This window comes from Tachysurus vachellii, chromosome 12, assembly GCF_030014155.1.
Source record: "Tachysurus vachellii isolate PV-2020 chromosome 12, HZAU_Pvac_v1, whole genome shotgun sequence".
Classification (NCBI taxonomy): domain Eukaryota; kingdom Metazoa; phylum Chordata; class Actinopteri; order Siluriformes; family Bagridae; genus Tachysurus; species Tachysurus vachellii.
In genome coordinates this window covers 10,726,889-10,742,012 of record NC_083471.1, presented here as the reverse complement: position 1 = coordinate 10,742,012, position 15,124 = coordinate 10,726,889, and the positions used below count along the sequence as shown (strand labels likewise).

The 15,124-nt window shown below is 36.7% G+C and overlaps 1 protein-coding gene across 1 annotated transcript; it reads right to left on the bottom strand.

Annotated features, from left to right (window-relative positions):
• Nucleotides 1–9,148: 9,148 nt before the first annotated feature.
• Nucleotides 9,149–11,781, bottom strand: LOC132854288 (uncharacterized). The gene is made up of 5 exons (XM_060882575.1): nucleotides 11,743–11,781; nucleotides 11,065–11,493; nucleotides 10,856–10,972; nucleotides 10,044–10,066; nucleotides 9,149–9,557 (listed from the first exon to the last, which is right to left on the bottom strand). The coding sequence occupies exons 1-5, from the start codon at nucleotides 11,765–11,767 to the stop codon at nucleotides 9,453–9,455; spliced, it is 699 nt and encodes a 232-aa protein (XP_060738558.1). The 5' UTR covers nucleotides 11,768–11,781; the 3' UTR covers nucleotides 9,149–9,452.
• Between the last annotated feature and the right edge of the window lie 3,343 nt (nucleotides 11,782–15,124).

Here is a 15,124-nt window from a genome sequence, read left to right as displayed (position 1 = left end):
GAAATAGTTATGGCACAAAGTAATATCATATATATATACTATATATATATATATTATATATATATATATATATATATATATATATATATATATATATATATATATATATATATATATATATATATATATATACTCATACATATTCTGTGTTTTCTTGTGAAGCTATTCTCCAGACTACTCATCGTAGGTCAAAGTAGAAAGATAGAGCTGCGGGAAATTCTGTCCTTGGGAACTGTGTCATATCCTTTAGCCAGTGCTGATGGTTCACTTTCTAAAACAAACAAATCAGCTCTGATGGATTTATTGGAAACCAAAGGTGGAGAATGTTTAGTTGACAAAGTTCCAGAACATGGCGCTATTCTCTTTGATTGTATGGCGGTCATTCAAGCCCTTCAGTCCATACCAAGTACCTTTGAAGAGCTCGCCGACACCATACTGCAGTACATAGTCAAGCTTGCTTTGAAGCACAACTGTACACGGATAGACTTTGTGATTGACCAGTATCCCTGAAATGAGTATTAAAAATCTAGAACGTTCACTTAGAGCTGCTGGTGGTACACAACTGGTGAAGAGTTATGGATGTGATCAGAGGACACCAACACAATGGAAAAAGTTTCTATCAGATGGAACAACCAAAGGGGCACTGGCAGAATTCCTCTATCTTGCGTGGCGAGATACTGATCTTACCACTGTGGACAAGGACTTAAGCTTGTACATCGCACATGGAGACCTGTGTCACTGTGTGACTAATGCACTGTATACAAACTCTCAGTGCTAAAGATCTGACACGTGATCATGAGGAATGTGACACCAGGTTGTTTTTACATGCACAACATGCTGCCAATGAACATCAAACTGTAGTCATCAAGAGCCCTGATACTGATGTGGCAGTGATTGCTTTAAGTCTGCAGCCAGATTTACCATGTAGGTTGTATCTTTTCACAGGGGTTGGCAACAAAACTAGGATCATTGATTTGGCTAAGGTGTCATCAGCTCTTGGCACCAGTGTGTGTTTGGCACTTATTGGGATCCATACCTTTTCAGGTTGTGATTCTACAAGTGCCTTTTATGGCAAAGGCAAAAGAAAGGCATTTTCTGTTGCTTGTGAGAGAGGAATACCTAAATGCATTTAGAAATCTGGGTAAAAGTTTTAACCTGGACTAGTCTACCTTCGACATACTTTGCAAATATGTGTGCCACCTCTGTGGCCAGTCATCTGCCGAAAATGTGAATGATGCAAGGCATCATCGGCTTTGCCAGAACTATCCATGCCCCCGACAAGTGATGCCCTGCACCAACACTGCAAAAGGGCAAAATACCAAGCAGACATAATGAGACATTCTCTGAAAGGTATAATGTGTGCCCCTTCACCCGTTGGCAATGGATGGCACCTCGAGGATGGGGAGTTAACAGTGACCTGGATGACTAGAAAATCCTGCACCTGAAAGTGTTTTTCAGGTAGTCCACTGCAGTTGCAAGCAAGGCAAATGTGAGACTGGAAGATGTTCCTGTGTCTGCAAGACTTTCTTGTACTGATTTTTGTCGGTGCCAAAATTGTGCAAATGTTTCAAAGGAAACGGAGGAAAGAGCTACATGGGATGATGGCTCTGATGATGATACTTATGAGTAAAGATGTGCTGTGCATTATTTTAAGCTTATTTTTAGTTGTAATGAATCTGTTGTGGAATTGTTCATTTTTTGTATTATTCGTAATTAAAGGGGGGGTCGCATTTTGAGTGATTTCAGAAAACTTGGGACAAAGTGTGCTGCTTGTTTATGTTTCTGTGATTGCACAGTGCCTACTGAAAATTTTGATGTATAATACATGACAGTTTTTCTAAAATTACAATGTGTATGTTTAATTTTGCTTGGTGCCAATCCATGAAATTAAAGCATATTTCCTACAAATTTGCCATATGCTATGGTCTACATTCACACTTGAATGTTTACTGCACCAATACCTTTCTCAAATGTTTAGGTACATGTATAAAGGTCAATTTGAGAGAGATTTTATGTTGCTAAAATGAAAATAAATAAAGTTATAAGCAAAGCCAGCAACATAAGATTTTTTTTTTCACAATTATACACATTTATGGATTGTGACTGCAGCATTTTTTTGTGGAGAACTTTTAACATAAAGTCCAAAAGGGTGTTGTCTATGCAAAACTGCATTTAAAAAGTAGTGCCCAGACGTGGGAACGAAAATCACTTTCTAGCCACTTTTTCCTAGTTTACCTTATGGCCTAAAGGTTTGCTGTACTCGTATGCCTAATGTATGTTTGCCTATCATGGCCAAGAAATGCAAAACAAAATAACAAATCAGAAAACTCAATGGCAATTCACAAAAAGGCGAAACAGGAAGTTACTCAAGATATAGCCTAGGTAACAGGAAGTTACAGCATAAGAGTATTACTATTAAGATTGTAACTTCTGACCGAAAAGACTTGGAGAATGGGCAATGATAAAATAAATGTAGAATAGATTCTTCTTCAACGTTACAAAACAAACACGAAGATACACTCTCAGAAAACCTACTTAAGAATAAATTACATTGGTCATATCTGTGAACAATTTTGATTTCTTTGATCTTTTTTGGAATAGGGGTTCCAGGGGTTTTGGAATCCAGGGGTTGAAGAAAGAGCATTTCTAATAAAGAAGTTATTGCATTTTTTTTTTTTTTATCAAAGACAAACAACATTGATTGTATGTCTAGGAATATAGTTGTTTACACTGCCATAACATAAATGTGCTGTAATCATCGTTTTTAAACTAATAGGGATACATTTAATCACCTTATAAAACTCTCTTAGTGAGATTGTTGAGATTGTTTTTAAATGTTATCTAACCTTGGCTGAAAGTTGTAATGAAGACGGTCTGAACCTGATTTGCAAATTTTATTTGAGATTTTATCTGAATCATGTACATACAAAATTTCACATTTTGTGGGGTCTATCACCAATCCTGAAGCTTTAGAGAAAAGGTTAATTTCACTCAAGGCAACTGAAATTTTCAATCCATTTTTAAAAAAAAGACACGTGTCATCAGCTAACTGACTAATTATTAAAGTGTTCTCTCCAATATTAATATCTTCAATACTTGAGTAATTTATATGCAAACTTAGTAGCTCGGCGACCAATAGAAAAAGAAAAGGAGAGAGGGGACATCCCTGGAGAATACCTCAACCTACAGGGAACTGCCGGAAGCTAAGGAAACACAGCTGCTAATTCTGTTATAGCGAGTACAAATCACATTTATACTGTAAAGGAACTACCAAAACTTAATAAAGAAATGCTCAACTGTATCAAATGCTTTGTAGAAGTCGACAAACAAAATTAACGCCTCTTCATTTATACATTCAGAATTATTTAAAATATCTATAATTAGTTTAATATTGTTAAAGATATGTCTACCTTTTAAAAAAAACTGATTGAGTGTTAGAAATTATGTCTGCTAAACAAGGTTTGAGCTTTTCTCCATATACAGAAGCCAATAATTTGTAATCAGAGTTCAAAAGGGTAATTGGGTGCCAATTATCCAAAAGTATTTACACAATCAATAAGGGCATCGTAAAGAAGATGCTTAATGGAGTCCAAAGGGTAAGGGGAAGCCATCCAGTCCCGGAGATTTATTGTTAGGGAATAATTGAACTCTGTTATAAATGTCCATTAGGTGGCATGGTTTCCCATGGTTTGGCCATATCTTTCTCTGTGTTTCTTGGATATATCAAAGATTACTTACAACATTGGCTTTTATGCATTGTTAGTTTTTGTGCAGCATCAGATTTTAATTTTTTCTCCCTCATTTCGTGGCCCCATTGACCATTATAACCACATTTTTTTATTGCATGGCCATAACATGAAAAATAAACATGCATTCTTAATGGTTCCCTCAGCTGGGAAGAGGTAAAATTTGTATTTTTTTCTGTTGACCAAAAGTTGGCGCCATTATCCCATTACACAGGATTGCAAAAAAAAACCCCAACTTATTTTTAGGATTTGTACATTGAGTTCTATGGAGGATATAAGCATACTATAGTGTGCGTGTGTGTTTGTGTTTTTGTGTGTGCGGGTGTGTGGGGATGTGTGTTCATGTGTTTGTATTCAGGCTTTTAAGCATGATTGCTGGAAAGCCTGAACAAACACACACACACACACACACAACACACACAAAACACACACAAACACACCACTGATTACTTAATAGAACTCAGTGTAAAAAAAAACCCTGAAAATAAGCTTTTTTGCTCAGGCCTGTGTAATGGGTCAATGGCCAAATGTTACCTCTTCCCAGAATACATGCTTTATTTTCATGTCACGGACATTCAGTGAAAAAACATGGTTATAATGGCAGTCATTGGGCAAAAAACAGCCATGATATGTAAATGAGGGGAAAAATAATTGAAATGCAAAAAAGCCAATGTTAGTCATCTTTGACACATCCAAGACTGTATTAAAAGGTAAAATTGTGTAAAAACGTGTACTTTTTTATATTAAAAATGTCTTTTTTTGGATTTAGTGTGTATTTAATGCAAATTTGTGACATCACTAAAGTTTTTCTTTTTTTTTAAAAGATTTAGTAGTTTTGATTAGAACTGAGGTTATTTAACAAATTTATGAAAAACGAAGTACAAAAAAAAAATAATCTGATATATTTTTTTCACAAGTTTAATTTAGTGGACTATTTTGGTCACGAACATCATTAAAGGGTTAAAGTGTCCACAAGAGTTAAACGGTTCTTCACAAAGTTCCCTGTTGTAGTCACAAATTTTAGGAATCATAGATTGAATATTATGGGAAAATAAAGATGAGGTATAGAAGAGATCACAGAGGGGTCATTAGACAACGTTAATATATAGAGAGCAGATTTTCTTATTACTTCCACATATCTGCTCTAAGCTGAAAAGTAATTCATTAGACTGAGCCCATTGCTTTCTCTAAAAGCAAATAAACCAGACTGCTCTGTAAAGTATAAAGAGATTCATTGTCATCCTCTCCCAGGGTAGGATCTTTTAAAATTTGACTTATCTTTCCAATTAAATCTGTAATTTCCTAATTTTTAACTGCCATTCTATTTTTTTTTTTTCAAATTTAACAGAGAATTTCCTACATTCAAATTTAAATAACTCAAATTTAGTTATAGCCGAGATATTAACCTGAGACTTCACACACTGCGATTTTCTCAATTTCCAGACAATACGAGTAGGATAGTAACTAATAACAATTTAACTTCCAGTAACCTGGGGATACTTTTCTTCTCCTCCTACAATTAGCATCAGATAAAGTAATACCAATTACTGCATGATCTGTTGAAGGTGAGGGTGAAATCTCTGCTGATGTCAAATAAGAAATTAAAGAGTCAGATATTAGCCACAGATCTATACGAGATTTTTAAGAAAATTCAGATTTAAACCTAGTGAGGTGTTGCTATCAGGGTTTAATATATTTGTGTGCATCGATCAGGTTCAGATGTTGACAGAGATTCCCTATTAGGGTGGTTAATGCTATTAGATTCCTAGATGGAAATCTATCAGCAACAAAAACTGGTGCCTCACCTTGAAAACACTGCCAATTAGTATAAAGTCAGAGGGATATTTAACTTTCAGATTACTTACATAGAAGATTAAACCATCAAATAGAGTCATATTATTTGAAGAATTGTTGAACCCATATATGTTAACCATTATAAAGAAATTGCTATCCAAATGAACAACTAAGATAATCTATCTTTCTATCCCTGAAGAAAGCGTTTCTATAATATTGCCCTGGAATCTATGGAATAAAAACGATTATTATTGACAGTGTTTTTATTCCATAGAATCCACTATTAAGTAAAATAGCGACCGCACCTGACGAACTAGAGTTATAACAAAAAAATAGAGCTCCCCCACTGGTTAGGCAAGAATTTTCTATCAGTTACACAAATGTGTCTCTTGCAAACGTCCTTTTCATTTATTTACAAAACATAAATAAAGCTGTTTGGTTCATTTGCTTAAGTAACGGAGCACCCAAACATTCAAAGATGAACAACAGAAAGCCGAACTAAACATTGAATTAGACCTTAACTCTCTAATTACAATTATTAGAAGTGAAGTTTAGACGTTTAGAAGTCACATGACATACAGCTAAGTATGGTGACCCATATTCAGAATTTGTTCTCTGCGTTTAACCCATCTAAAGTGCACACACACAGCAGTGGGCAGCCATTTATGCTGCGGCGCCCGGGGAGCAGTTGGGGGGGTTCGGTGCCTTGCTCAAGGGCACCTCAGTCATGGCCGGCCCGAGACTTGAACCCACAACCTTAGGAGTCAGACTCTCTAACCATTAGGCCACCGCATAAACATAAAAATAAACTTGTGAGATGTGCAGAGCTTAATGCTCGAATTCACAATAAAAAAAATAGGGAAGTCAACAAACCCTATCATGAACCCAGGAAAAATAAAGAACATAAAAACTTAAATAATTAACAAATATAAATAAAATGGGGGGGCAGGGTGGCTTAGTGGTTAGCACGTTCGCCTCACATTTCCAGGGTCGGGGTTCAATTCCCACCTCCACCTTGTGTGTGTGGAGTTTGCATGTTCTCCCCGTGCCTCTGGGATTTCCTCCGGGTACTCCGGTTTCCTCCCCCGGTCCAAAGACATGCATGGTAGGTTGATTGGCATCTCTGGAAAATTGTCCCTAGTGTGTGATTGCATGAGTGAATGAGAATGTGTGTGCCCTGCGATGGGTTGGCACTCCGTCCAGGGTGTATCCTGCCTTGATGCCCAATGACGCCTGAGATAGGCACAGGCTCCCCGTGACCCGAGGTAGTTCGGAGAAGCGGTAGAAAATGAATGAATGAATGAATGAATAAAATGAATTGTAAATTATCAGAAAATCACAGTGTAAGAGGCATACTACATATTAGGGATGAGCGAGTACAGCATTATCTGTATCTGTATCTGTACTCGGAGTGGGTGGGGCATAACCCGGAAGTAGGCGGGACTTGTCTTGAAATGGGCGGGGCCTTAACCGGTATGTTATTTTACTGGTTAGAGACAGCTGAAGGTTTAAAAAAGAAAACAAATCTCCGACAGGCAGAGATGCAATGCGAGTCACAATCTACCAAGCAAGCACCACGTCTGAACGAACCCACGTTTACCAGAACTCTACTGGTTAGTAAGTACGTATTATTAACGTTACAACCCGAAGTAAAAAGCTGAAGAAACCCTAAACGTTAACGGAAAAGACCCGCGAACCCGAGTGACTGAGGGAGAGACAGAGAGCTATTCTGTGTGTGACTGTGAGTGAGCAGAGCGAGACACAGCAACACAATACATCTGTATGTGTGTAGGGGAGGGGCGCTGTGACTAGCCTATCACAGAACGCTGACACAATCAGCTACCCAATGATGATTTCATTCAATCCGAGCACAGATATTGACTCGTATTACTCGTATAATACTCGTACTCGGCAGAAGTGCTTTATCCGTACCGGATACTCGTTTCAGCCGAGTATCCGGCTCATCTCTACTAAATATAATAAACAGAGATTGGTTTCCTGTTAATAAATGGAACTGGCCCATTTAACCCAGCTTTTTTCACTTCCTTTCTTAATAAGGGACAACACTAGGGAATCTTAAGATGCCCTGCATTTTTATATTTTTTCTTCTTGTTTTGTCCCTGATGACTGAAATGTTTTTGTTATCTCCACATAATAATAGTTGTTTTGTCGTGATCACGACACGATGATCTCTGCATGTACCCCATTTTTAATATGTAATGGGTTATTAAAATGTTAATCCTTTGTTCTCATAAATATTTCAATTGTTTTGTATTTGTTTTGTCACACAAAACGAATTGTTTTGTTTTGATCATTTTGTATTAATTTATTGTTCCGTGATGTAAACACTTGTGAACGCTTGCTTTCCACCTTTAGCACTGTTACTGCTAGGTACCTAAAGCTGTGCCCCTGAAATATACGTGAGGGTATTTTAAAACTGTGATTTTAGAAACAGCAGCTGGATTAACCACAGTAGCATGTGGCTGTTTCTGATAAACTAAAGCCATTTGGTCTCGCTATATCAGGATGCATTGTGCACTGTGGCTTATTTGTAGACCAACTAACAATAATCCTGCTGTTACTGCAGACCTACAAAGAAAAAAAAAGGTTCAAATGATGCAATAAATTTAACACTAGATCTGTTAGGTAGAACAAAGCATGCTGAATTAGTATATTCTGAGTTGGGGCCAAGTGAGATCTGATTGGTTCCAACAGCCCTAAGCTGGGAGTAATTTTACCAGAGTAAAATTAATCAGTTTTTATTGTGAGCATATTTAACAATTAATTAAAATTATTTGATTATGTTGTTTGATCTTAAGAATTTAATAAACAATTACTTCAAAAATCCACAGTAAAAATGGATGACCTTTACTGTGAGCATTGAGTAGGTAACTATGAAATGATCTGAGCTGATATGATTAACTAACATTTTGAAATATCCATTTTATAATGGATTAAAATGTGCCTCCTAGTGTAGTCAAGTCAAGTTTATTGGTTATCAGTTTAGTGAACATTCTCAAAACTTCAGTTTGAAGTTTTGGGGATATTTATTTCATGTACTGAGTTTATTTGGAATGAGTCCAAATGTTATGTATAGCAGTTTGGGTTATCTTTTGTAGCCGGGTACTTTAATTATTGTGACACTGCCAGCGCATGTGCAGCGCAGTGGCATAGTAACGGCAAAGACTGGTTGATACTGGTACTGGCAAGATGTGTTTTATTTATTTCTCTCTTAAAGCTTATTTTCCCCCATTCGTAAAATGAGATAGAAAAATGAGTTTAGCCTTTATACTGTGTGATTCGTATTTGTTTGTATTCATTGTATACAATCTTTTTGTAGTACATTCTTTTGCTGTGTTTTAGGAGTTTGCAGACACTTCCGTTCCTCTTTCAGCATTTAAGCATCTAAAAGCCGTGCTCCTACACTATATGTGTGGCTGGTTTAACAAAGCTTTTAAAAGAATGTAGTACAACACGAAGCTTCCTGCATCTATAGTCGTGATTATTCACATTTATGCTTCAGTCACACTTAAATTTATAATTAGTAAATATTTCTGGTTCATGATGAAATCACTAAATCAAAAAGGCCTTACGGGACATTGGGATGACTTCTTTTTTATTTATTTTTTTTATACAATATCATTACCAATTGGTATAAATAGCACAAATGTAGTACTCATCAAACTCTAAACTTGTGAATGTTTTATTATACTGCATAAGTAATTGAGACATTATGACAGAGGGTCATAGGAAAATTACAAATTGTATTAATTAAAAGAAATTAAAGACATTTTCCCTGATCTAATACTGAATACACATATTCCACAACCCATTCTATATATTACATAATGTAATGAAAAGATAAAAGAAAACACTCATCCCGCATTGTTTAACAGCTTATTAAAGCTCATGCTAAGCTAAGTTCTGGTATACGACACAAGTATATACATCGTGTGGAATAGCTGCTTCCTCGTGTCTGCTTGTCTGCATGTCTTTCTTGTTAGAGAGCTGCTCCTGCTGTGGCAGAGGATACACAGACAAGTCAGTTTTTTAATTTAAAATGAACATGTGACTGAATAGTCATTTGTTAGGCTTAAGTTCAGTTTAATGAATGTATAATTTCATTTTAAAAGTAATGAAATTATAATTTCATCCATAAGATCTTCCTATAGATAAACTGTTTGTCTGTTTAAAATGCTGCTTAAAACCTTTTTATGTATTTGGACATCAACAGAATCCCATAGGAAATTTGTATGTGTTTTTACAGCCAAAACATACAGTACAATTCAGCCTGACACATTATGGTTGCATCAAACTGTAAAGACAGGAGTGCTAAAAATGTGCTCCTAGAAAATAGTATGATCATTTGCATTTTGGACAAATAAATCTATAACTAATTAACTTGCACCATCTTAAATTACAACTTGGAAGTCACTACGAATTAATGGCAGTAAAGCTAGAGGTTACTATCTTTTTAATTTAAATTCAAAGTCTTAGATTTACCTCTTCATCTTGTTCTTCAGGACCTACAGTAAAACAACAGAGAAAGCAAATAATTTATTATTATAATATGTTTATGGGGGCATGGTGGCTTAGTGATTAGCACGTTTGCCTCACACCTCCAGCGTTGGGGGTTCGATTCCCGCCTCCGCCTTGTGTGTGTGGAGTTTGCATGTTCTCCCCGTGCCTCAGGGGTTTCCTCCAGGCACTCTGATTTCCTCCCCCGGTCCAAAGACATGCATGGTAGGTTGATTGGCATCTCTGGAAAATTGTCCGTAGTGTGTGAGTGCGTGAGTGAATGAGTGTGTGTGTATGTGCCCTGCGATGGGTTGGCACTCCGTCCAGGGTGTATCCTGCTTTGATATCCAATGACACCTGAGGTAGGCACAGGCTCCCATGATACGAGAATGGTTCGGATAAGCGGTAGAAAATGACTGACTGACTAATATGTTTATATATTCATTTTCAGGAGTGGTTTTCCTACACTGGTTCGTGTAGAACCTGGAGTCTATCTGTGGGGAATTAGCTCAAAATGCATGGGAAAACCAACCACAGGGCACAATCACACACGCACTACAGACCATTTACAGATAGCAATTAGCCTACAACCCATGTACCTCAGCAGAGAGAGGAAAACCCCAAAGGACAGGGAGAATATGCAAACTACACACACACAGTGGGCAGAAGCATGAACTGAACACCCAACCCTGTAAATTCTTTAGGAAGTTTTCAGCTTTTGAGTTATTAATCATATTATATTATATTGTATTGTATTGTATTGTATTGTATTGTATTGTATAATATGACTTCAGTACCTCTGTGTGTTCTTGGTTTGTGAATAATGAAGATCATGACACAGAGAGGAATCACAATCACATTCATTGCCACAGAGATCATGCTCAGTATCATGAATACACCAGAGAAGACATAATCTTGAAAAAGAGGTTATCTTACAATTAAAACTGCACAAAATGTTTCTTTCTAGAAATGAATCTACAGACATGATAAGAGAAGCTTCACAAACCTTTTAAAGAACAGAGAACTGGATCTTCTGGTCTAACTGAAGTTATGGTTATTGTATTATTTCCCTCTGAAACGTTGTCTACTTTCACATGTAAGTAGCTGGAGTTACTGAATATTATTTTGTCCAGCTCAGTGAAGCTGCAGTAATATAGTCCTGTATCAGTGACATTAACTGCAGGGATTGTGAGAGACGTGTTCTTTCTGTGTACAGACATCACCATGTGCTCAGGTTCAGGGGAGAAGTAGCACTTTTGCATTTGGCCAGATAAAGTAAACTGTTTGCACCCAACAAGAAGTGGCACTGAGGTACTTGTGTGCTTAAACCAGAAGATATAACTGGCACGATACAGGTCATGGTGGCACCAAAACGTGACTTTATCTCCAGCTTCTGCCTCCAGCAGTGAAGAACTGAGGGTCTCTGAGAGCAAAGCTGCAGGCCAATAAACAATTAACTAATTTATAACACTTCAAATACCACTTGAGTTTCTGAATATAACCTTCTCAGAAAACTTAAATCGCTAAACCAAACCCAAAAATAGACTACATATTTGTTTACTGTCTATACTTTTCATAGATAATATAATGTTTACTGGTAAGGTTTATTGCAAAAGCATTAATGTGGATCATTTTCCACAATAATTCATTAATTAAATTAGTAAATGAGATTCTTAATACTTACTTCCGGTACAGAGAAGTAAAAGCATAATCACAAACTGAACCATTGCTGCACTGTCAGGTGAAAGATGAAAAGGGAAATGTCTATCTGGTAAAGTGATCTGAGTGAAGGAGGTGTGGCTTGAGTATAGTCAGTGGACATTTAACAAGGAAGCCTTGATCCCAGTGAGTCTCTCAACAAGTAATATATTTGCATAATAACATGAGATTAATTTTCCTCATACTTTTAATCTTTAACCGTAAGCAAAAAACTAATTTTATGGCTTGTTTTATGCTATAAATGTTGCACATGAATAACATGCAAAGTTAAGACTTTTTTTTTCTGAACTAAAGAATTCAGTTGGTCTGTTGCTGGTCTTTTACCACAGCACACATTTCTAATGGACAAAACAATTACCTAAAACACACACAGAATTAAAATCCAGTTACTTTACTAGTTAAATTATAGATAGTATCTATAATTTAACTAGTAAAGTAACTGGATTTTAATTCTCTGTGTGTGTTTTAGGTATCATACTGTGATGTGATCATTTAGTGGGAAACAAAAGGACAAACTGAAATGTGAAAATGGAATTTGTGTGGGTTTAGTGCAGCAAAGGTGTGAAATAAAACACTGATGGTCAGGTCACAACTGAACACAGCTACATGTGGTTTTCTCTGGTAGATACAGCACAGAAACTATAATAATCACAAACAGAGAATGTCAGGTCTGTGGTTTAAAAACTGCTAGGTAGGGCTTCCTCTGAAATGGACATACTGCAGCATGCAAACAGTGTGGTTTGTGGTGAATCTGGTGTGTATCTACCTAAGAAACAATCCAAACAAGTGGAAAAACCTATTAAAAATATTTAGTATTGATGACAAGAACTCTGTTCTGTAATGAGTAGGAAAAGTGCAGTGTTTCACCTCCACAGAACATGCATATTTAACTTTGTTTTATCTCTTATATCTTGCTCCACAGATTATACATTCAACACACCTTTGATAGTGCTAAACAAAATTATAGTTAAGGTTGCATGGCAACAGACTTTCAAGATATTCGACTTTGAAAGGAAAAAACCTTTCCTGAAGAATCCAAAAACAAACAAAACAAAACAAAAAAAAAAAGGTTATTACTAGCCTAAGGGGGTGGGATGGGGTAAATGGAAAGTACTTAATGGTATGATCACTAGGTGCACTGGTGAGTCCTGTTGTTAAAATGTTTTCACTTGTTAATGTGAGACGTTTATGGGAGTTACTGGGTACTGGGTTAATTCAATGTTTAAACTTTAATGAAAAGATTTCAGTTCCTCAAATAAGATCACACAAAGTCCAAACATGAGCAGTCATGTTGCAGGATTATTAAAGCAATATTGTGTACAATCCTGGAACTGTACACTGAGTTGACTTCCAAGTCCCAACAGTGGAGACACGGAGCACAAGTCAGTCAATCACCTTTCAGTGCTTAACGAATTCGAAAATAGGCAATGAAAGATGTAATGTAATGTCACTCACCTAGACAAAAAAAATATATATATTCAAAAGAGCCATGGATGAAAATCAAAGAGTTTATTGAAAAACAGCGATGAACCTGAGATCAATTCATCAAGATTTCCCAAAAATGATCTGGTCTAATACCCAAACACTCTTTAATTTCTAGTATATTAGTGATGTTCCCGCCATATTTTTGAAAATCCCCATTATTTTCAAGTTTTATCATTGTCACATGCCATTGTTTTTGGTTTTCTCGTTTTCCATTAGATTTAGATTTTAGGTCTTCTACTTTACCATTATTTTTGCCTCCACCTCCTTTTTCATATAACCCCCCACTCTGAGCATTATCCACACATTCAACCTGAGCAGCCCCAGCTGGGTCCCAAACGGCCTCAATGCATCCGGAATGTATTCACAGCACTGAATTTTTTCTGTACCCTTCCCCAGATCTGTGCCTCGATACAATCCTGTCCCGGAGTTCTACAGACAATTCCTTGGATTTCATGACTTGGTTTGTGCACTGACATGCACTGTTAACTGTGGGAAGTTATATAGACAGTTGTGTGTCTTTCCAAATCATGTCCAATCAACTGAGTTTACCACATGTGGACTTCAATCATGTTTTAAACACATCTCAAGGATGATCAGTGGAAACAGCATGCACCTGAGCTCAATTTTGAGTGTCATGGCAAAGGCTGTGAATGCTTTTGTACATGTGATTTTTGTTGTTTATTTTTAATAAATTTCAAACAAACATCTTTCACATTGTCATTATGAGGTATTAATTGAAGAATTTTGAGGAAAATAATTAATTTAATCAATTTTGGAATAAGGCTGTAACATAACAAAATGTGGAATAAGTGAAGCACTGTGAATACTTCCTGTTTCATAAGCCTCATTTTCACTTAACAAAGAAGGTAACTATATACAAAAAAAGCTGATCTATGGACCTTTCTTGCTCTTTAAGTCAACTGATATATAGTTATTCCAATTTCAAATAGTCTAACGCAACATTGCCTCACAACTGATTACATCTGGTGCTCCTGTAACTTCCACAATAGATTTTTCAGAATACTTTTACAAGAGGCCTTGAGCAATCCTAGTGCGCCTATCAAATGCCATGTTACTGTTCAACTTAAAATAACACTGCAACCGTAGCACATGCCTCAGACTGCCTTATTAGATTATTGTCAAGCTGTTTTTTACTAATTGGTTCCCAACGTCTCCCAAAGTTCTCAGATAGGTCCCCATGTTGCCCACTACATTGAATTTTTGGGATCTGATTGGGTTAGAACTTCTTCCCTAGTTTTGCCAATTGTGAGGAAAATTCCCACCCTGCCAGCACTATGTGCTCGTCAGTAATATCACCTGGCTCAGTATTTCAGAAGTGTTCTTTCCAGTGTACAAACAGATACATTACAAATACATTGTTATATGACAATCCTCTTCAACATTACTAAGTCCATATTTGAATCTGTCTCCATATCTGAATACAATGAATCTGTTGGACACTCTTTCAGTTGCTATGAGTCCTTTGATAGCCCATTTATAATGCATCAAATTAATTTCCTGTCTTGCCAGTTTTCCTTCTTGGTATGTTATCTTGTCTCTGCTGTTTTCAGTTCATATTTCACAGAGCGGCTCTGTGACTGTCATGACTTGCTGAAGCTTGACTTAACCCTTGTCTTGACTTCGGGGAAGTCGTGGCCTAATGGTTGGAGAGTTTGACTCATAACCCTAAGGTTGTGGGTTCGAGTCTCGGGCCGGCCACGACTGAGGTGCCCTTGAGCAAGGCACCGAACCAATAGCAGTAGCAATTCATTGGTCAATTCATTGTCCAACCCCTGTACGTTACACATGCTCAGACAAAAGTCCATTAAATCTGACGTTCTCGTTCCTCCTCTTACTGAAGT

What these genes read in the sequence shown, in the direction of transcription:
- LOC132854288 (XM_060882575.1), bottom strand. Translation starts at nt 11,767, where the DNA reads ATGCTTTTACTTCTCTGTACCGGAA. An exon ending in TTTACTTCTCTGTACCGGAA is followed by an intron (nt 11,494 to 11,742) that starts GTAAGTATTAAG and finishes ATTGGCCTGCAG; the next exon opens with CTTTGCTCTCAGAGACCCTC. An exon ending in AGTTCTCTGTTCTTTAAAAG is followed by an intron (nt 10,973 to 11,064) that starts GTTTGTGAAGCT and finishes CTCTTTTTCAAG; the next exon opens with ATTATGTCTTCTCTGGTGTA.